This window comes from Schistocerca gregaria, chromosome 1, assembly GCF_023897955.1.
Source record: "Schistocerca gregaria isolate iqSchGreg1 chromosome 1, iqSchGreg1.2, whole genome shotgun sequence".
NCBI classification, from domain to species: domain Eukaryota; kingdom Metazoa; phylum Arthropoda; class Insecta; order Orthoptera; family Acrididae; genus Schistocerca; species Schistocerca gregaria.
Genome location: NC_064920.1, coordinates 554,259,921 through 554,283,963, shown reverse-complemented (window position 1 = coordinate 554,283,963; position 24,043 = coordinate 554,259,921). Strand labels below are relative to the sequence as shown.

At 39.8% G+C, this 24,043-nt stretch overlaps 1 protein-coding gene across 3 annotated transcripts in view; it reads right to left on the bottom strand.

The window, feature by feature from the left end:
* The window catches only part of LOC126356210 (tRNA (guanine(10)-N2)-methyltransferase homolog), a 192,223-nt gene extending 181,101 nt beyond the window's left edge, over nt 1-11,122 (bottom strand). The window contains exon 1 of one of the 3 annotated variants that reach the window (XR_007565610.1): nt 10,895-11,120. Coding sequence is in view for 2 of the 3 variants with exons in the window: in XM_050007033.1 (XP_049862990.1) it covers nt 10,895-10,951 (57 nt within the window). In the remaining variant the exon portion in view is untranslated. Of the gene's footprint in view, nt 1-10,894 lie in introns of all 3 variants that reach the window. The other 2 variants (XM_050007033.1, XM_050007025.1) reach the window with 2 other exon arrangements.
* Between the last annotated feature and the right edge of the window lie 12,921 nt (nt 11,123-24,043).

Genomic DNA, 24,043 nt, shown 5'->3' with positions numbered 1-24,043 from the left:
TGACGGATGCATTGAGATTTGAGATGCTGAAGATGGTGATCATGTGTGCATGAGGTGTGCTTGCTTTGTGTGTGTGTGTGTGTGTGTGTGTGTGTGTGTATTTCCTTTTATGATTTTGGTCAAAATCTAAATTCGAAAAAAAGTTTTCATTGTGCCTGTCTGCAACCCAACGTGTCATCCTTATGGTGAGTAGCAATCTGCCTATCAAAAATTGTAAATGTTTCATTGTCTAGTGGTGCCTATCCACGAGCACAGTTTATTGTCCATAAACCTAGTAGAGTACTGTACTTTAGGACTCATAGTCTCCTTATACAAACATGTTTGTTTAAAACTATACAAACAGTTTTCATGTTTATTGTCCATAAACCTAGTAGAGTACTGTACTTTAGGACTCATAGTCTGCTTATACAAACATGTTTGTTTAAAACTATACAAACAGTTTTCAGGTAATAAGAGACACAAAGGGTACTTTATCAATAAACCATCTGACTGACTGTACAGAGCTGACTGACTGTACAGAGTTTGTGGAAGCTTTAATAATCCTCCTTTAAGTATGTCTAAGATGTAGTTTGTGTCCAACAGAAATGTTCTGTTAAAATTTCCATAGCCTCGCCAATAGGAATATTGAAAATAGGCTGCTGATGTCAAACAAGATTAGTTTGCACTAGGTGGAATAGGTACAGCTCTTAATTCTTCCACTAATGCAAGCAAATTAGGTATTCTAAATTTTTAAGTCTGGCTATTGTCAAACAAGGGGCTGGAACTAAAAACACTACGAGCCTTACTAGAGTATCTTTGAAAACCCATACTATTTGGGTGCTATATGATTCATGTTTGTGAGGTATTTGGAGTTACTAACAGTAAATATGGACTGGCTGACCGTAATAAAGTTCTTCACTTCCAAAGAATATTTCTCTGTAGGATTGTAGGGTACCTTAGGGAATTCTGTAGAACTGAGGCATGTAAACAGTTTTTCAATATATTCTGGCCAATCAAGTAACACTAAAACTGTTTTCCCTATCAGCTTTTTTGGCAATCACATCTTGAAAACAGTTATTTCTTTATTGTGGTCAACACTCTTTGCTGCCTACAACTGCAGAATTCCCTCAGTTACCTAACAGTCACAACGACATATTATGAAAGTCAAGAACCTTATTAAAACCTGCCAGTCCATACTAACAGTAATTCAAAGCTATATGCAGTGTCAGAAAAAAATTCAACTCTCTCAAGGACTATGTTTCGTGGACAGGGAATAATTTGTATATACTGATGGGTTGTTGTGGTAGTGAATTATTTGACAGTGTCATCAATGATCAGTTGGTACTCAAGAGGCTTGTTTACTGCCCCATTTTTTGTCTGCAGATAGTAATTGCGCTAAGTTTAGCAGTGAACACTAATTGCAACATTCACTGTCAATGAGTGTGTACTCCTGTTGAACAATACAATCATGTGAATAGGGTTGCATTGTAGGCCTGCAGAGAGCAGGATGGGTACATCAATGTATCACTGCAGATATTGGGCACAATACACCGGGCGTATGTGGCTGGTTTCAGCAGTGGTTTATGGAACAGTCTCACATCTGTAGACCAGGTGCTGGATGTGAATTGTTCAAGCAGCAGTGGCCAACCAAATACTGTCCAGGGAAAAAATATTGGCCAGGGAAGAAATCGGGGCACATGTTACACTTGCAGTGTAACAAAGGACTATTTGGGAATCATTTGCTTGCAACAGGACTGAGATCACATGTGCCTCTGTCCAGGCAGACGCCAACATGAAATACCACCAAGCACAGCTACTCTCGTGTTGTAAAAGAGTTGACTGGAGGGTGGAATGGCACTCTGTTTTCTTCAAGGATGGCAGCAGGTTCTGTCTGTATGTAAGTGATGGACAAAAATGTGGACAGTGTATACCTGGCGAGCTGTCTATTCTGGAGTGCATATGCCCATGAGACACAGGCCCCAAACCAGCCTCATGGTTTGGGAAGTGTATTGTGTGTTCATCATCATTATTTAAGACTAATTATGCCTTTCAGCGTTCAGTCTGAAGCATAGTCCCCCTTATAAAATTCTTCCATGATCCCCTATTCCTTGCTAACATTGGTGCCTCTTCTGATGTTAAGCCTATTACTTCAAAATCATTCTTGACCGAATCCAGGTACCTTCTCCTTGGTCTGCCCCGACTCCTCCTACCCTCTACTGCTGAACCCATGAGTCTCTTGGGTAACCTTGCTTCTCCCATGTGTGTAACATGACCCCACCACCTAAGCCTATTCGCCCTGACTGCTACATCTATAGAGTTCATTTCCAGTTTTTCTTTGATTTCCTCATTGTGGACACCCTCCTGCCATTGTTCCCATCTACTAGTACCTGCAATCATCCTAGCTACTTTCATATCCGTAACCTCAACCTTATTGATAAGGTACCCTGAATCCACCCAGCTTTCGCTCCCATACAACAAAGTTGGTCAAAAGATTGAACAGTGCACAGATAACTTAGTCTCGGTACTGACTTCCTTCTTGCAGAAGAGAGTAGATCATAGCTGAGCACTCACTGCATTAGCTTTGCTACACCTCGCTTCAAGTTCTTTCACTATGTTGCCATCCTGTGAGAATATGCATCCTAAGTACTTGAAACTGTCCACCTGTTCTTTTTGTTCCTCCTATTTGGCACTCGATCCGTTTATATCTCTTTCCCACTGACATTACTTTCGTTTTGGAGATGCTAATCTTCATACCATAGTCCTTACATTTCTGATCTAGCTCTGACATATTACTTTGCAAACTTTCAATCGGATCTGCCATCATAACTAAGTCATCCGTATATGCAAGACTGCTTATTTTGTGTTCACCTATCTTAACCTCAGCCAGCCAGTCTATTGTTTTCAACATATGATCCATATATAATATGAACAACAGTGGAGACAGGTTGCAGCCTTGTCTTACCCCTGAAACTACTCAATTTACCGTCAACTCTAACTGCTGCCTTACTATCCATGTAAAGACCTTTAATTGCTTGCAAAAGTTTGCCTCCTACTCCATAATCTTGTAGAACAGACAATAACTTCCTCCTAGGAACCCGGTCATATGCCTTTTCTAGATCTATAAAGCATAGATACAATTCCCTGTTCCATTCATAACACTTCTCCATTATTTGCTGTAAGCTAAAGATCTGGTCCTGACAACCTCTAAGAGGCCTAAACCCACACTGATTTGTGTGTTCATGTTAAATATTTTTCCTGTCAAAAGACATAGTGCAAAAATTTGAAAATTCCACCACTACTACATCTAGTCTACATGACTACTCTGCACTTCATACTGAAGTACCTGGCAAAGAGTTCATCAAACCACTTTCACACTTTTTCTCTACCCTTCCACTTTCTAATAGTTCCCAGTAAAAATGAGTACTTAAATCTCTCTGTACAAGCTATGATTTCTTGTATTTTATTACAGTGATCATTTTGATCTAGTTCAGTGGGCATCAACAAAATATTTTTGCATGCAGAGGAGAAAACTGGAGATTGAAATTCCATAAAAAGAAAATCACACCACACAAAAAAGCCTTTGTTTTAATGAGAATCAGCCCAACTTGAATATCATATCTGTAACTCTTTCTGTATTTCACAAAAGTACGAAATGAGCTGCCTTACTTCGAACTTTTTCCAAGTCCTCCATCAATCCTCTTCAGTAAAGATCCCATAATGCACAGCAACACTCTAGCAGAGGACAAACAATCATAGTGTAGGCAGTGTCTTCAGTGGTTTTGTTGCGCCTTTAAAGTGTTTCTACCAATAAAACACAGTCTTTGATTTGCCTTCCCCACAACATTAGCTATGTAATTGTTCCAATTCAAGACATATGTAAATGTTACCCCTACATACTCAGTTAAATTGACACCTTTGGATTTGTGTGATTTATTGTGCAACCAAAATTCCTTTTAGAACTCAGGTGGATGATCTCATACTTTTCATTATTTAGAGTCAACTGCCACTTTTCGCACCTGACAGATATCTTGTCTAAATAATTTTGCAATCAGTTTTGAACCTTTCGTTGACTTAGACAGAATCATCAGCAATCTAAGAAAGGTGTTCAATATGTCTCCTACAACATCTGAATAATTTAGGAACAGAAGAGAGCGTAAACAATTCTCTGGGTGTTGCCAGCTATCACCTTGGTTTTACTCATTCACTTTCTGTCAAATACTATGAACTGTGACTTTTCTGACAGGAAATCGCGAATCCAGTCACATAACTGAGATGATACTCCATAAGAATACTGAAGGTAACTCTGTCAACATGTCTTCATTGTTGTTAATATCGACATTTATTTGGGTCATTGATATCTAATTGCAAACTGCTGATATAAAAGTGCCCTGATAAAAATGAGCAACTACAAGCAGCATCCTTCATCACATAAAACAACTAAAACTCCTGGAAGCAACTGCTGGCAAGTAAAGAATATCAGACATCACCTTAGTTTTATTTTCTGTGGCTGAAGGGTACCTGCATCAGGAATACCTGACAAATCAATGTTCTGCTCTTCGTGATAAGAAGATTAGTGGCTAACACGCTGTCAACAATGAGATTATCACAGATGAAGCAGAAGCTTGGCATAAGGAATTCTGGGGAAGGAAATCACCTGTGCCCTTCTGAAGAAACCAACCCAACATTTGCCTTAAATGATTCAGGGAAATCATGGAAAACCTAAATTGGCAGAAACAGATTTGAATCTTCATCCTCCCAAATGCAAGTTCAGTGTACTAACCACTACATCATCTCCCTTGTTGTTAAAGTGTGTACAAACTCTTAAGTTTTTAACTGGAAGAAACATCACTTGTAAAATAAGTTCACTGACCATAGCCACGTATTCTTAGGGGTACAATGACACAATAACACTTGGTTTATCAGAAAACATGGGCATTATCTTTTTCTCCATTATCAACCCACAATTTACTGTGCCACTGAGTAGGGTAGTTGCCACTATGCTATCTGTCTTGTTACAGGATTTCAATGCTTCTACGTTTCATTGAAGAATGATGTAAGGAGGACACTTACACGTATAACTATATCACCTGACAAACTGCAAGCCTTGTGGTTTTCAGTCTGCATACACTACACCTTCAACGAAGAGACATTCTTTGTTTCCAGGCATTCATGCAGGACAGTAAGCATAGATACCACATAACCATCAACTTTGACCGTATAGTTTTCACACCCAGTCAGAGGAACAAAAACTGCTTGTTCAATAACAATGTCAATATGATTAGTGCTCACTGCTTTTGCTCGTTGCCATACAACAATCAGCCTTCTCTGAACTCTTGTGCCAGTGACTATGCATTTGTCACATCCACAACACCACCACAACTGCAAGTTTTATTGCAGATGTTCATGACACTGGATACATACTGTACCACGTAAGCAGAAAAACAGATAATAGATAATATGAAAGTTCTGGCAGAATGTAAATAATTTAGGAGTAGGTGACACAACTCACTTGATAGCAGAAGCGTTGAGTCATTGAAAGGCTCGCTCAAACCTACACATCCCCTGTCCCGTGCTAGTCCACGAGCCCAAAGGCAATCTCAGCACTGTGTGTCTATCCCGCACAACATAGGGGTAGAATTTTGCCATGTTAAGTCTTGTAAAATCTTCCAGCAGTGAAAGGGACACTTTCCAGACTTGTGTGGACTCAAATAGGTTCTATTTTTAAGGTGACCACTGTAACTAAGCGTAATTAGAAAGTACAAGAATTTGCTACACCTACCTCACTTCTCTTGTGGCAGTATAACTGCATATTGTGAGCACCAGGTGTCACTGAATACAACACATGTGAGTAGAAATAGAATATGAATACTATATGAATGAAACTGGTTACACTGTGAAAGGTTCTGCTGTTGTGACAGGTTCCATGTTAACTGAGGAAAAACTATGACCACAATACACTGGGATCTCTTGTCCACTTTTATTACCAATACGAGTGACTTCATTGAGGAGCCCTCAGGGTTTTGCACAGATCAGTGCAACTCTGATCACTGAATTTTGATACACTAAAGACATTGAAATTAAAATCAATGTACTGTAGGCCACAGGTTATGCTACACATCAGTCTTTCACTATAACTTAAATTCCTAAAAATAATATATACCCACATAAAATATTGTTTGTATTCTATTCTCTTCCTGCTTGTGTATGTATAACATCAATACCACATCATTGGGTCACAGGACGAAGCTGACATACACAACCAGTAGGCTCAGTTGATCCAAATTCTTACTTTCCTCAAACAAAAGGACAAATAGAAAGATATATGTTAACATCATAAAATAGATGTCATTTGAAAGTGTGTATTATCACAGAATATTGATCCTTGTGCGCCGGCCACTGGTGGCCTTAGGTTAGTTAGGTTTAAGTAGTTCTAAGTTCTAGAGGACTTATGACCTCAGCAGTTGATTCCCACAGTGCTCAGAACCATTTGAACCTTGTGGGCTACCTAAACTAAAGTGTTTGATTACCTTTATCCAATCAGTCACTCACAATAACCCACCAGGCTATTGTTACGACACTTGGAAGCTTGGCACTCTCTTAACTTTGCAAACTTCACAGGCTGCCAAAGACACTTGGAAATTCACCCATTATAACGACTGCATACTTTTCTTGGTATGGTATCCACAAAAGACTGGCAAAAGTAACTAGAATGTCAACCACCACATACTTTCTTGGCATGGCATCCACAAAAGGTTGACAAAAACACCTGGAAAGTCGATCATCAGACTTCATAAGTTCTTGGCATGCTACCCACCACACCAAATGAATTGCCTGATAGTCTACATCTATACTCTGGAAACCACTGTATAGTGCTTGGCAGAGGGTGTGTCCCATTGTACCAGTTATTGGGGGTTCTGCTGTTCCATTCACATATGGTGTGAGGAAAGAATGACTGACCAAATGGCTCTGTGTGTGCTATAATTATTCTGATCTTTCCTCATAAACCCCATGTGGGCAATACATAAGGGGTTGTGGTATATTCCTAGAGTCATCATTTAAAGCCGGTTCTTGAAATTTTATTGGTAGACTTTCTTGGAATAGTTTACATCTACCTTTGGTAGTCTGCCAGTTAAGTTTCTTCTGCATCTCTATGATACTCTCCAACGGGTCAAACAAGCCTGTGACTATTCATGCTGCCCCTCTCTGTATATGTCCAATATCACCTGTTAGTCCCATTTGATATGGGTCCCACACAGTTGAGCAATATTCTAGGGTGAGTCACATGAGTGATTTGTAAGCAATCCCCTTTGTAGACCAACTGCACTTCCCCAGTAGGCTACCAATAAACAGAAGTCTACTACCTGCTTTACCCATGACTGAGCCAATGTGATAATTGCATTTCATATTCCTACAATGTGTTACATCCAGGTATTTGTATGAGTTGGCATATTCCGATTGCAACTCAGTGATATTACAGTCATAGGATACTATCTTTTTTTGTCTTGTGAAGTGCACAATTTCATATTTACAAACATTTAAAGCAAGCTGCCAATTTTTGTACCATTTTGAAATCCTATCACAATCTGACTGAATATTTATGCAGCTTCTTTCAGACAGTGCTTCATTACAGGTAACTGCATCATATGCAAAAAGTCTGAAGTTACTATGAATACTGTCTGCAAGATCATAAAATACACAAAATGAACAGCAAGTGTCCTAACACAGCTCTCTGGGACACAGCAGAAGTTACTTCTAATTCTGTCAATGACTTTGCATCCAAGATAACATGCTATATCCTCCCTATCAAAAATCCTCAGTCCAGTCACAAATTCCAGTTCATACACCACACAATTGCACTTTTGAAAAGCTTAGATGAGGTACTCAGTCAAATGCTTTTTAGAAATCAAGAAATACTGTATCTACATGACTGCCTTGATCCGAAGCTTTCAGTGTGTGATGTGAGAAGAGTGAGAGTCGAGTTTAATTTGATCGATGTTTTCAGAATCCATGCTAATTGACGACTGTGACCTGTGACTACTGGGCATAGTTCTTTGTTCCAGGAATCTATGATATTCAGTAGGGGGGATCACTTAGCCATAAATTCAGTGTAGATGCTGACAAGTATTCCACTGGGCCATGGAGCTTTGTTCAATTTTACGGATTTAAGCTGCCTCTCGACACCAGTGACATTGATGCTTATTTCACTCATCTTTTCAGTGGTACAATGATTAAATTGGAGCAATTATCCCCAGTTTTCCTTTGCAAAGGAACATTTGAGAAGTTCAGCTTTTGCTCCACTTTCCTCAATTTCAGTTCCTGTCTCATTTGCTAGGAACTTGACACTAACTTTGGTGCCACTAAAAGCCGTTACACATGACCAGAATTTCTTCGGGTTTTGTGAAAGATCAGTTGCAGTATTCTGCTATGGTAGTCATCAAAGTCATCACACAATGCTCACTTAACAGACATGTTTCATTCAGCATTTTTCTCTCTATAGTCGTATGCTTTGTTTTACACCCTTTATGCAGTGGTCTCTGTTTCTTTAGAAGTTTCTTTACAGTAAAAATATATCATGGAGGGTCCCTCCCATAATAAACTATTCTGCTGGGTATGTATCTATCCAGTGCATCTCAACTAGACTTTTAAACTTGAGTCATAGTTCCTTTACATGTTCCTACCCTATGATGAAAATTTCAAGTTTCTCTTTCAGATATGATGCTATTGATTTTTTGTCTCACTTACTGAACTATATATTTTTCTGCTTGTTTTAGTTGTCCTTTGGTTATCTTTGCTGTGACAACCATGTCACTGATACCAGTATTGATGTAGGGATCCTCAAAGAGGTCAGGTCTCTTACTTGCCATTACATACAATATATTTCCCTCATGAGTGGGGTTATAAACTACCTGTTCTACATATTTTCAGAGAAAGCATTTAGTAATGTTTCACAGGATGACTTACCCTTGCCAACACTCACAAAACTGTAATTTTCCCCAATTTACTGTTGGATGATTAAAGTTCTCAACTCTATGGGACAAGCTCAGAAAGTCGCAACCAAGCTTGCCACAGAATCTTCAAAGTCTATGGTTCAGTCCCTCCACTTGACTTGGAGCCAAGAAGCCATAATCAGCTTTTGGGACAGTGCTACTGTTCTACTCAACACTCTCTGGCAGTTACTAGAATGTACCAACTATGACCTTCCAGCCAGGATATTGGGCATAATTTGTTCCAAAATGCAACACACTCTGCAGTTGGCTGCATCCCATTTCTTCAATGGCTGTCCGAATAGCCTCTAACATACTGAATGAGGCTCCTAGACATACACACATGAGTCCAACTGGTGTCCTTTCCTATCCCTTGCTGCCATTTCCCTCAGGAGGAAAATCATTCACCATACATCTGATATGCTGATGATTAATAGAGCCCTACCCTTGCATTTGCCTTCTCGACACTGGACAAAACAGGTTTCTCCAAAAAAGGCGAAGTGTGCCCACTGAATCAGTTTCAGTTAACACTGGGTCAGTTTCAATGAAAGATAGCACTTCAAACTACTGTAGTATGTAAAATATTTTGTAAACATAATTTTTGTCATCTTATAATGTCTGGAATTTGCAAAAGCCATCATTGTGTTAGGTCCATGGAAAAAAAAAGTAGATAAATAAAATTTATTTTGTATATATCTTGGCTATTTTGTGTATATCTTGGCTCAGTCTAGATCCCTGAAGGTTCTCCTTCTTCATAGGCTCTACAGGAGATGAAGAATGAATAAATGCAGTGTAGCCTCACTTTTTTTTTTTTTAATGATAACCTGAGGCATAGTGGATAGACGCACAGTACACAGGTTTACTAGAAATGCAAGGTCATTCGCAAGACAAATACATATTTGCAAACAACTATTCTGTAGTGGAACGGAATGAACAACACATCAAAGTTTCATTCTGTTCCACCTACAAGTGGTGCAAGGAAAGAATGGTTTCTGGCAATGAACCCATGCATCTGAACAGCATTTCACTGTGAGTTACAACAAGGGTTTTGTAAAAGATCTGAGTTCTGTAAACAAACTGCAGTTTCCCAGCATCCTAACAACAAAATTATGGTCGCCTAAAGTAAAGGTGTAAGCCAGAGTTACTCTTGCAGATAGGACTTTCATTCTTTACATAACAACATATTCTCCACAGAGTAATTTCCATGCTCCAACGCAATGTTGTTCTTAATACATAATTACTGTCTGGCGTTATACTTAGATGCATGAATATCAAAAGAGAAAGAGGTACTTCTTTTGAGAAGCGAATTTTAGGCTCACATTGCGAGGAGGCACTAGCGGATATAGAACTGCGATCTGAGCTTCAGGTGGATTTTCTCTATTTGTAAAGAAATTTGCTGTCGCTCTTTGTGTCAGACAGATGACCATAGTAATAAGCCATGAATATTAGTTCACTAAACAGTTGGTCATTCAATATGTAGGGCTTTCACTAAGCTTTCGTTTGAGGTCAATTTTTCTTCATTTCTTGGATTTCTATAGTACAGCTTTTGGGTTTTTATGTAAATCGGCAATGTTATGTCATGTAACAAAAATTTTAGATCAATATTAGGAATAAAAAACCTGTTTCGTTACAGTGTTTCTTCCCGGAGTACAAACTTCACAAATTTCTACTGCACAACTTTCCTGTCGTATAGTCAATCTAAGCTCAGGGTTTTACACGTTCATAGTTTACTTAAACAATAGCAACAAAGCAAGTGAGAAACAACAGAAAATAAACACCAGTGTTCCTGGTAATGATATGCAAGCACTCTTTAGTTTTTGGCATTGATGTAATTTAGCATCTAAACCTACACAAGAAATTTCCTCGTTGCGCTATGACAACAACGACACATTTATACTTGTACTTTCTCACTGCTGCTACAAAACACGTACCGGTATTCTAAATTCAATATGTTCATTGGCAAACCACAGCAAATAACGCTTCAGCATTACTACTTGAAGAAATAAACACTACACATTCGCTGATTCAAACATAAACACTCGCTCAATTGACGCCAAAGGTTTTCATTAATGACCAAACCCACGGACATACATTTATGTCTGTGCCTGGTGCCACAAGCCGTGACCACTTGACCAGTAGTATCTCGCAAGAAACTGGCTGTGCGTTCCTGTAGATCAGTGATCTCTATACTAGATCACTGCTATAGATCGATTAACACAGAATTATTTTGGTGTCCTGTGCCGAAGCTACGGTCCTAGCCAGAGACCAGCACGGGCACATGCCGTCAGTGAAACTGAGCGAAAGCTGACTGAACATGATGTGTACGGACCAGTTCACGCATTCCGTTTACATTCGACACATCTTCCGGAAGGCGAAAACGGAATTTCGGAAATCGTTTTTCGCTGTTGTGTTAGCCAAGTTAAATATGGTGCCTTGAAAACAGCTGAACCAGTTTCTGATTCAGTCAATACAATCATTATTTCTCTTCACTTAAATATATAGGCAGATAGCTTCATACTCAGACTAACATTTCTTCTTCTCCTTCTCTGCACTATAACTCCATAGTAATCGAATATTCTTAAAACAAGACGTAACTTGACAATCTAAGCACGTTTCAAAAAACCTGTTGTGTTTACGTGGGAGCGAAAACTAGATATCTATATAGCGTGAGGCAGTCCAGGCCAGTCACTGCAATAATGCAGCACATCAATACAAGGTGGCTCTTGCAGGCCCAGCCACTGTGTGGCATGAACAGGCCACGGATTTGTTGCCTCAAAAGCAAGTGGAAGCATCTCCAGAAGTGGACTGCGAGCATAAACATGCATTATATTATCCTGGTATGAGTCTGTGCTAGTTGGCGATCAACTAAGGTTCAGTGACCTTTCAGATATTAAGGCGAAATTTTGTAAAATACAGGGACCTAGTGCATTTCACCTGCAGGAGAAATATGTTTACTTTGTGACATATAGTTGCTCTGGGGTGAGGAGATCACTTAGGTGAAAAATTAGTGATTAATGAGGGACTCTACTGTGAGAGTCGCTAATGTGAATATGTACATGATTCTGACACTAATGACCGTCTATTATTTTACACCAGGTGTAAAATAGATTGGAACTGAATTATTTCAAGTGTGTAGAAAGACATACAGAAGCCACTGGAGTAAGTTTCAGGAGAAGAACGTACTGGTGTGTTAAAAGGTAATTCTATCAGTCTAGTCTTAATTATTTGCAGAAGTTCGGGTTTGTGGAAAGTTTCCATATAGGAACTTTGGACATTTGATTAGTGATGTTTGCTGATGGACCTGCTAGCACACTAGGAAATACAGGAGATATTTTCCTGCCGTTAAGAAAAATCTGCTTAACAGCTACGCACCATATGACTAAATGCGAACTGAATAGCTCCAAATCACTATATGAGGATTCTACATAAGTTCCTATCTGTTGTTGTTGTTGAGGTCTTCAGTCTTGAGACTGGCTTGATGCAGCTCTCCATGCTAATCTATCCTATGCAAGCTCCTTCATCTCCCAGTACCTACTGCAACCTACATCCTTCTGAATCTGCTTAGTGTATTCATCTCTTGGTCTCCCTCTGCGATTTTTACCCTCCACACTGCCCTCCAATGCTAAATTTGTGATCCCTTGATGCCTCAGGACATGTCCTGCCAACCGATCCCTTCTTCTAGTCAAGTTGTGCCACAAACTTCTCTTGTCCCCAATCCTGTTCAATACCTCCTTTTATCCATACAGTAAAGCTGCATGCCCTCGGGAAAAGTTACACTTGTAGTTTCCCCTTGCTTTCAGCCGTTCGCAGTACCACAACAGCAAGGCTGTTTTAGTTAATGTTACAAGGCCAGATCAGTCAATCATTCAGACTGTTGCCCCTGCAGCTACTGAAAAGGTTGCTGCCCCTCTTCAGGAACCACACGTTTGTCTGGCCTCTCAACAGATACCCCTCCGTTGTGGTTGCACCTACGGTACGGCTATCTGTATCGTTGAGGCACGCAAGCCTCCCCACCAACGGCAAGATCCGTGGTTCATGGGGGGGGGGGGGGGTGAGTTCCTATATATGAACAGTAAATTCACAACTGATCTGAGGTCATTGTCGACTGCTGCTGCACTATCAGATGGATGAGTTTGCTGTAAATCATTGTGATTGTTGTATCATGATGTGTGTGTATTAATCTTTGTCTTTGTACGATCTCATATAAGACTGGTGGTGATACAGTAAATCTGTGTCAGCTGTATCTGAGTTTCTCAGTCACCTATAATGAGGGGGGTCCATCACATACGAGTTTCATGCTGATCAAATCTGGATTTGAGGCAAACACAAGAGAAATATACTAGCTCATTGTCTACGCCAATCTGGTTTATATAGAGAATTTTTCAGAGAATAGAGCTAGACCATTGTTTCTGAATTTAATATTTAGATAGTGAAGTGTTCTTCATAGATGCCATTGTTACATTCCATCCTGGATTTTCCAGTGTTTGGTTCATATATGTTAGTGATTTATAAAGTGTTTAAGAATCTTGTGTTAGTGAATTTTGTCAGTGATTTAGGTGATCAGTTAGGGTATCCCATAATATGAAGGTAAAGATTAAGGGAAACTGTCATGTTCTGGAAAAAATCAGATCATACTATAAAATGCAGCGGTAACAAGAAGCCAACAGTCAGAGGAGTGCTGAGGAATCCAGTTCAGAACAAGCAGTAGATACAAGCCAGGGAGAAGGCAACGATCCTTTGACAGATCTATTCAATCAGATGAAAATCTCAATGTCAACAGTAACAAATTTAGTCACCTAGCAGGCGGATATATCGACTACAGTAATAAATTTAGCTACCGAAGAATCGAATACAGTATTTCGACTACTGTAACAAGTTTATTCCCTGAGCAGGTAAATATGTTGGCCACAGTAAACAATATAGTTTTGGAGGAATCCAACATTTTGGGCTCAGTGGTGAATTTATCAACTAATGTGGATAATTTTGCCACTGAACAAATAGAGTTGTCCACCAAAGCGAAGAATTTGTCGGGGAAGCTGGATAAACTGCCCACTAAGGAAGCCTTTCCAAGGTATTAGATGAAGTTACTACTCTGTTCAATGAACAAACAGAAATGAAAGAGGAGATAACGAGTATATAAGAAGCTCAAGAGCAGTTTCCCATGGAGATGACCAGAATGAAACAGAAATTAGAAACCGCACAGGAAAGAGAACAGGCAATGGAGACAGAAGTGCAGAATATTTCCATAATGGCAAAGGAGATAGCTTCAGGATGCGAAGTGCTTAAGGAACAAACGGCCCAAGCACAAAAACAGCAATTCAACAAACAGTTAGACAATTGAGTGTCAGATAAGGAGCTACAAGTTTTGCTGTGTGTTGATAAAGGTATTAAAGAAGTCATGAAGAACACAGTAGATGAAGGCTTACAACCACCTAGTAAAATGAATCGAGAACTTAAGGAAGTCCAAGATCAAACAGACATAGAACTTGATAAATGGAAAAAGGAATTCACATAAGATGCAGAAGTATATACTCAAGATTTAGAGGAAATGTGAGGAGCAATTAGAGAAGGTAGGAATAAGAACAGAAAGTTGAAATAAGTGGTTCGTGTAATGTTAAAACAGCTGATTCCTCAAACTGGGGTGCTATCAAGCACGGGGTCCCACAGGGTTCGGTCTTAGGTCCTTTACTGTTCTTGATATACATTAATGACTTACCATTCCACATTGATGAAGATGCAAAGTTAGTTCTTTTTGCTGATGATACAAGTATAGTAATAACATCCAAAAACCAAGAACTAAGTGATGTAATTGTAAATGATGTTTTTCACAAAATTATTAAGTGGTTCTCAGCAAACGGACTCTCTTTAAATTTTGATAAAACACAGTATATACAGTTCCGTACAGTAAATGGCAAAACTCCAGTAATAAATATAGAATTTGAACAGAAGTCTGTAGCTAAGGTAGAATTTTCAAAATTTTTAGGTGTGTCCATTGATGAGAGGTTAAACTGGAAGCAACACATTGATGGTCTGCTGAAACGTCTGAGTTCAGCTACGTATGCTATTAGGGTTATTGCAAATTTTGGTGATAAGAATCTCAGTAAATTAGCTTACTATGCCTACTTTCATTCACTGCTTTCGTATGGCATCATATTCTGGGGTAATTCATCGTTGAGTAGAAAAGTATTCATTGCACAAAAACGTGTAATCAGAATAATTGCTGGAGCCCACCCACGGTCATCCTGCAGACATCTATTTAAGGATCTAGGGATCCTCACAGTAACCTCACAGTATATATATTCCCTTATGAAATTTGTTGATAATAATCCAACCCAATTCAAAAGTAATAGCAGTGTGCATACCTATAACACCAGGAGAAAGGATGATCTTCACTATGCAGGGTTAAATCTGACTTTGGCACAGAAAGGGGTAAATTATGCTGCCACAAAAGTCTTTGGGCACCTACCAAACAGCATCAAAAGCCTGACAGATAGCCAACTAACATTTAAAAATAAATTAAAAGAATTTCTAGATGACAACTCCTTCTACTCATTGGCTGAATTTTTAGATATAAAGTAAAAAAAAAAAAAAAAAAAAAAAAAAAACTTAATCATTAGTGTCATGCAATATTTTGTGTAATGTAATTTCTTGTACAGACATCTTTTATTAACCTGACACGTTCCACATCATTACGAAGTGTCGTATTCATGATCTATGGAACAAGTATTAATCTAATCTAATCTAATCTAGACTGGAGACCATGAGCCCCAAGTCATGAGTCTTTTGTGACTATGCAAGTACAGAGCACACTCTTGTAGGAGCCCAAATGAACATACTTATGGAATTGTGTCACCATCTGTTGATTATGCAAAATCAATTATGGAGGCAATTTCAAGCATTTTTTCGAGGGAGAAGGTCACTCAATCCAAGTCTATTTACATGGAGACTTAAGAGTGTGTTATCATGAGAATGGTCAGTAAGACAATGCTTTGATTATGTAGCAGGATATATCCAAGGAGATGGTAGTTCATGGGTAACAGACATGATAGATAGGTGCTGAACACATGAAGAATTTGAGAAGGCGCGCCATTCAAGAGATACTGAAAATGGAGGTTTCCAACCCCCAATCATTCTCAAATAGAAATGGGAATGTAAGAAGATATTTTGAGAAATACTTAAACAAAGCAAAATGTTGGGATAAACCGATGATCACCAAAGTATTCTAAGGATCCTGAAGGCCAAGCTACAGATGGGATTAAGAGAGAAATTAGTTCATATGTCTGAGGAAAATTTAGAACATTTTTGTCAGCTTTGAATTCACTCGATTTGTTGCAAGGAGACCAGAGACAGAGGGTTAACTAAATAAATGTTACACACAGGAGAATATGCGAGTCTATTATAATGACAGTAATGGTAAAAACAATGGTCTGGAGATAAATAACGGTAAAGGACAGTGATAACAGCTATCTTAATGGACAGAACAACAGATGTCGTCCCTAAAATGACAACAACAGTTTCAGACCAAACAGGAACAGTCAGGGACAATACAATAGCAGATATAATCTAGTATATAACGTCGCAACATCAGACACAGGGTAACCAAAATTTACCAGAGTCAAGACCAGAACATAACCAAAAATGAAGAGAACAAACACTCATAATATCAGAGGTGAAGGATGATACCATCTAAACAGACATATAAATTTGAGCCGAGTACTATTGGGGTGTGCGCAAGCGGTTTGGTCAATGAAGAGGTTATGAGGGAGCAAACAACTATATGTAAATTGTTTTAGGTGCAACAGTTATTTATGTATAATGAAAGAATTAACTGAGGATGTGAATCCATGTGAGGAAGTTGCTCATACAGTACCAGTCTCAGCCCTATGGACAGAAATCTTAGACACCCGTATTAAGGTAATATCAATACTGGAGCTTAAGAAAACGCAATATCGAATAATTTGTTTAAGAGAGTGTCCCAGAAGACAGAGCTGCCAAAATTTCCAGTACATAACTAAAGGATGATTGGAGTCATGGGTACCTGATTGCAAACCATCCATATACAGATGACATTATAAATGAAGTGGGGGCAGCAGAGATTTTGTGCCTATTCCTGTTGATTCACAAATTACTTGAAGACTGTATCATCAGAATGAATACAGTGAGGGAGAAGGACTTCATAATAGACTCCTCAAAAGATAAATTCAGTTTTTATGATAATGGAAAATTAGCCCAAGTTGATCGTAGCAAGGAGGAAAGAAGGTCTTCAGTTAGCGCTGTATGTCTGGTGCGAATGCAGTCATTGTGATACCGCTCTTCCCCGCCCCCCCCCCCCCCCCCCCCGTCTATGGTGAACGAAAATGCAGCCATAATTTTCAAATAGATCTAATGTGGATTGGTTTGAACACAGTCTATATAATGCCATTCCAACCCCCAATGACGTCGTTCCATAAACCATTGCCATCAGCATGTTTCTGCACATTCGTCAAAGTTAGGCAGAGAAGTAGATGATGTGCACTTAACCCATGCCATAACAAATGGCGACAGACTGCCACACCGGATAGTGTACTATGTGTTACACTGTTCCATTGTTCCACCAGAACCGAGGAGGACGTAGATCTGTGCTGCAATGCCATTCATATGAGATGTTGATCTTCTCAGGGGGTGGTCTCTATGATCTTCCTAGTACCATTCTGCACAAGGACATTGCACTGCTGAAACACTTCATCCCACACGAGTTGCAATTTTCATAATGGGCTCTCTGTCAGACTCACTGACGGTTCATGGATACGAGGCATCCTGTATGTCTGCTCAAGTCTCACTGATCCGTTACATTCGGTTTATAGCGACAACAAGAGCTGCAGACACATTTTACCGGTAGTTGGTGTTGTACTGCAATATCTATGTTGACCTTGAACTCATAGGTCGACATGATTCAAACGCTAATCATTTTTTTAGAACACATTAGTGTACAAGTCCTTCGAATATGAACATCCTGTCTCTAGTCGTTCAAGGTGTTCTGTTTTTTCTGAACATAAATGTTGTAGATTCTTGTAGCTTCTTCCTACTGGAAGGAATCTTTAAGTCGCTGTCAGTTGCTCATGTGGAGAAATTGCTCTCCTCTTTTCTCCTGGACTCTATCAATCATTCAAATTGCTCTAAAAAAGTGTGGAAAGTGCACTGAAAATATTCAGGAAACAGTCCTTTACCAATAGCAGCAATGCTGAAACAGGAGTGTATCCAAACAACACCCAGAGACGTCACTCAGATGATGGCAGAACACTTTGCAAAGACTACTGCAACTGGTAGCCAGGATTCGGCATTTTGACACTACAGTGAAACTGTAGAGAGGGATAAGTTGGACTTCAGATCCACCAATTCAGAGCCTTACAATTACGCTTTCTCCATTTGCGAGCTGGAATTGGCACTGTCTGGGACATGATAGTGCAACCAGTCACGACCAAATCCGGTACTGCATGCTCCAACATTTGCTGACATCAAAGGCAATCCTCCTGAACTGTTGCCATTTGATATGGCAGACACCTCACTTTCCCAATTCTTGGAGAGAGGAAGTTTTGATACCTCTCCTCAAACCAGGAAAGGACCATACATGCCCTAATACTTTTCCAGAGTGTCGCTTTAACAAATTGTGTCGGAATGACCCTGGAGCGAATGGTAAACCATCATCTACTCTGGTTGTTAGGGACCAGGCAACTGCTTGGACAGTCTCAGTGCAGATTCAGGAGAGTTAGAGGCACTGTCAACAACCTGGCCCTGCAAGAGGCGACTATTCAGCAGGCTTTTCTACGTAAACATCACTGTCTCAGTGTACTCTCTGATATCAGTAATGTGTACGACAGTACTTGGAGACAAAGTATTCTAGAGAAATTTCATTAGAGAGGCTTTCGCGACCACCTCCCCCTTTTCATATGGTCTTTCTCGTGTAAGCGGTTTTTAGGTCCTGAGTTGTTGACACACTATTGGATTGTTTTGAGCAGGAGAATGGTGTCACTTAGGGCAGTGTTTTAAATTGTTACACTCTTTGCCATAGCCATATACAGTATCATGACTACAGTAAGGAGTCCTGTACAATGCTCCTTACTTCTGGATTATTTTGCTGTTTTCTGTTCCTCCTCCAGTGCTCAAACAGCTACGAATCGATTGCAGCTTATAATGCAAAAAATAGAGGAGCGGTCTGCAAAGACATGTTTTCAGTTTTGTGCAGATAAGTGTCTGTGTGTGTATGTTCATTTTAATCGTTCTCTTCGTATTTTTAATTTATCTGATTTGTGTGTGTGTGTGTTCATTTTAATCGTTCTCTTCGTATTTTTAATTTATCTGACTGCATATGAGAGACACCATTCTACATTTTAAAGACTCAGTGAGGTTTCTGGACCTAATTTTTTACTCCAAATTGTCGTGGTTGCCATACCTGAGACACCAGTAAGCCAGAACTCAGAAGGTCCTGAATATCATAAAATGCCTTAGGCATGGGTGTTGGAGAGCAGACAGGTTGTTTTTACTGCCTTTTTTGTAGAACTTTCTATGTTACAAACTAGACTAGGGGTGCACAGTACACAAATCAGCAAGGCATTCTTGTCAGAACATAATTGTCGCTATTAACCATGAAGGGATAAGGCTGGTGATGGGGGCTTATAGGACCAACCCCATACCCACTCTCTGTGCTCAGACTGAGGAACTGCCACTCACCATCTAGCGACACTTCTCCATAGGGCGTCAGGCATGTGAGTTCCTCACAGCTCCTAATTCACTTGCAATACCATGCTGTTGCTCATCCGCCTCTGTGACACCTTTTCTCCAATCGTCCATAAGCAAAGAAGATTGTCTGAGATCCATGTACAGCATGTTCTGGAGTCACTTGGTGTGGAGCAAGTACAACCTGAAATCTAGCTTTGAGCAATTTACCACTCTGGTTATTGCTCAGGCCCAGAGTAATTTTAGATTTAGTGCAATACAGGAGAGATTCCATTCCTGAATATGTTTTTAATACTTTATTTTGGACCATTTTAACTGAGCACCACGATTCGACAATCGTCTTTACAGATGAGTTTAAACGGGGGGAGTCCTTTAGTTGCTCTGTGGTTTTCCCTCATTATCTTCTCGAAGTTCAACTGTTTAAGATATTACTCTATTCGAAGCAGAAGCTAGGCGATCTTGCAGGCACTGGAGCAGATGAGGCCTGCTTCTAGTAATAAGTTTCTTGTCTGTTTCGAGTCTCCAAGTACAATATTGTATTTAGCAAATAAAATAATACCGGATATCCAGGAGGCCCATTTTATCTACACAGGCTTGGGAAGGAAGCGTCTTTTTGCTGGGTACCAGGGCACTTCGAGTATTAATAAAACGAAATGGCGAATGTAGTAACCAAGGAGACACGTCATGATCCTCACATACTTCAGTGTGCCATCCCCCTACATGCTATCATCTTCCTGCTGAGCTACAGAGTAACGTGTTGGTAGAAAGACCAGTGGCTGGAAATGACATATAATAGGCTACATGCAGTAAAGTCTACAACACAGCTGTGGCATGCTTCCTTTGAGCCATGATGAATGTATGGGATCCTTCTTATTCGTTTTCACATAAGCCACAGCCCTCTGATGCATGACTTCTTGCTCCAACGAGAGGACCATCCAATGTTTCGTATTTGTTGCGTAACTATCACTGTGCACCACATTTTACTATACTGTGTTTCAGTTTCAGACCAGAGGGCAGCAGCACTATTTTAAGTGTCGTTCAAATGAATTTGAATTTGGTTACAGTTTTAAGGTTCTGTGATATCTCCAACTAGTTTCCAAAAATCTTAGGGAGATGATCTTAATGTGCTGAGAAGGTGGCTTCCCCATGTTTCCTGTAAGTGATCAGCCGGTCGCAATTAATTTTGCCATTTTTTGGTTCCTCTGTCGTTTGACATATGTTTTAATCCCAGGTATTCCTCCTTTGTCTTACAGAGTGTACGATGGAGTGATTGTCTGGGCCACTGCGAGTGAGGTGGGAGTGAGTGAGAAAGTAAGTGAGTGAGTGTAATTTTATAGGTTTGCTCCTCACATTGTGACATTTTTAACCCTTTTATCCACATTCGTTTATTTTAATATTTGTAAGGACGCTGATAACCTCGCCATTGAGCGCTGTGATGTTATAACTATTACTTCTGAGTTTACTGTGTGCTGCTTGGGAATGCTTTGTATAGCACATCAACTGTTTTTATGCTACTTAGCTTATCTATAGTTGGCTTGACTTCTATCTGATAAATTTTACAATTAGGGTATGTTTAGCTCTCCACATGACTGCACATACTTTCTCCGCTCCTGTTATGGTTCGTCTCTCCATCTAAAAAAATGGTTCAAATGGCTCTAAACACTATGGGACTTATCATCTGAGGTCATCAGTCCCCTGGACTTAGAACTACTTAAACATAACTAACCTAAGGATATCACAGGATTCGAACTCGCGACCGTTTTGTGCTCCATGTTGCCCTCTATCGAATATCCCTTTGAAACACAAGCAAAAGTGCTTTTGTCTGTCCTAAAACCTACCTGCAGAACAGACTGCAGTTGCAAAAGTCGATGTATCCACTTTTCCTTGCAAATCAAAACTCAGTGAATTCATTGTACGATGAAGTATCAGAACTTGGTATATCCTTAACAAGTGCCCTTATATAACAAGGATTGAAGATGCAAAACTTGCAATATACAAATTGTGTATTTTGTCTGAAGAAAGCTGCTTCCCCAGCTTCTTGAATGTTAGTTTTGAACCTATGTGTGGCAGTTTGTGAAGTTGTCCTAAATGCACGCTATCATGAAACAAAAAACAATAGCATGCTGGCTGTACCTAATAATTTGGCCCGGTTTTATTGGCTGGCTGGTTTGTCAGTTCATGGAGAAGGATAAAGTGTTATTGTTGGACAAAATATCAAGAGTGTTTTATCACTTCCTCCATTATCAAGGATGTTTATGATGGAGAAATGCCGTATAAGGTAAGAAAATCATTCTGACTGGAAGAGGAACAAATTAAAGTGCATGAGGCGAGATTCAATCGCAAACTCTCGTATATTGCGCCACTTCTCTGTATAAACATAATAAGAACTTCATTTTCAGAAGATGTGTAAACGGCAGTTTATACTGTGACCTGTCAAGTTCTTCAGTACTGATGGTCTGGCGGGAGTCTGTGCACCTGCTTGTGGATGTTGGATGGGATTGTCAGCTTCTTGAGTGGGACTCCACTTCGGGGGCTACCACGACCTTCAACACCTCACAGTCATAGAAGCTCATGACTTGCAGGCCACCAGTTGTTGCACTTGGGAGGGTGCATCTTGGGTAGTGGGCATCTTGCACTCATGTGTGTCACAGGGAAGGTATAGTAGCGTGCCAAATTTCCCAGCTCTTGGTAGTGGAGGCACTAGGGCAAGACTTCCTTTTCTCACAGACTTTCGACAATGGCCAGAGTGTCAGCCACCCTCTACTCTCTTGTTTGTTGTTGGCAGCCACCAAGAGTGAATATGACCCTCTCTGCATCTGAGTGGATTTGATGTATGTCACTGTACAAACACCAAATCCAGTGTGCTCTAGAACTTCTTTTAAGAGGTCATGGTCTGCACACTGTGCGAAACCCATTTTAGACAACCTTGGTGAATTTATGGGACAATGGCAAGTGCAAAAAAGAAGCAAAGTCTCTTGACAATTGAAATTTGGTCTCGCACACTGTCATATCTGCAGCTCACATAGCGAAGGTGGCTATCGTTCACTGTTTGAGATACTGCAGGAATCCTTAGTAGGCTTTCTTAACCTCCATGATGATGAGTGGAAGCCTATGCTCTGACTACTTGGCAAGGAGTGACAGATGTGAACTGGATTTATCTTGATTCGGCTCACTCCCAGTTGTCTGTGAATCTGACTATGGTTGTAGCCCCTGCTGTGTCTGCCTGGCAGACAGTGGTGGACGGCAACTGGCGACGTCTCCCGCAGGTTGGTTTTTGCCGTTTGCACAGCCTTCCTCTTTTCTGCTGGCAGTGGTCAATATTGGTTGATGACTGGGGTGATCATGGCTACTTCTGTGGCCTCAATTATTCGTCGAACTGAAACGTTCTCAGGTATAAAACCACAATTACCTCACTGAGTGAGTGCAATTAAGTATTTAAGAATCACAGAATAGTTTTCCAATATTATGAATATACATCGACAGTCGGGGTTGGAAGGAAGTCGTTGTTGATGTCATTGAAGGCTAGGTGTACAGCTGGGGAATAGGCTAACCACTGGTTAACTTGAAGTGCATATTTTACATCTCCATATTATTCCTCAGTTAGTTATTCCCAGAATAGCATTCATGTCGAGTTAAGTTGCCAACTACTGAAGAGAACTCAGAATATTTTTGCGTACATCATTTCATGTTTATATATATATCTTGAATTTAGTTGAAAGATCAGGTATTTGTTGTCTGGCCAGAAAGAGATCTTTCTGGATTTCCGAATAAAGTATACAAAAAAAATATGCAATAGCTTCCATTCACAAACAACTTCTCACACATTGATGGAGCAGCTATAACAGGTGTACCATTATTATTATTATTTAAAGAAAGAAATGTGTAAATATTAAGCACAGAAAAGGCAGCAGGAGCTATAGATTGGTGGCACCCCATATGTGGAATGTAAGTTAAAAATTGTGTACAATGTAATACACGATCCGATAAAGTTGTCAACAGAAGGACGCCACAGTAAGTTCGATTCAGATGAAATATTTCTACACAATAGTATTTCGTGAAATGTAGCTGTAGGGTAGCTGGTGACTTGAATTGTAAGGAGGCTCATAAACAGAAGAAACTGTTTTTAAAGTCTTTCCAAGAAACTATGACAACATAGACACCGTGGAGACTGATTTGACTGAAAATTCTGAAAGGTGTTACTGTCTAGCTTGCTCTTGTATTTCTGTCTTAGAATGATTCATTCATTAGAACAGCAGAGGGTGTAATACAGAAAACACCAGAACGGAAGGTAAGTGACATATTTAATACTGTATCACATCTCCAAATGAGGACATTGTGTTTGAAAGCCTGTAACAGCAAAGAAATTT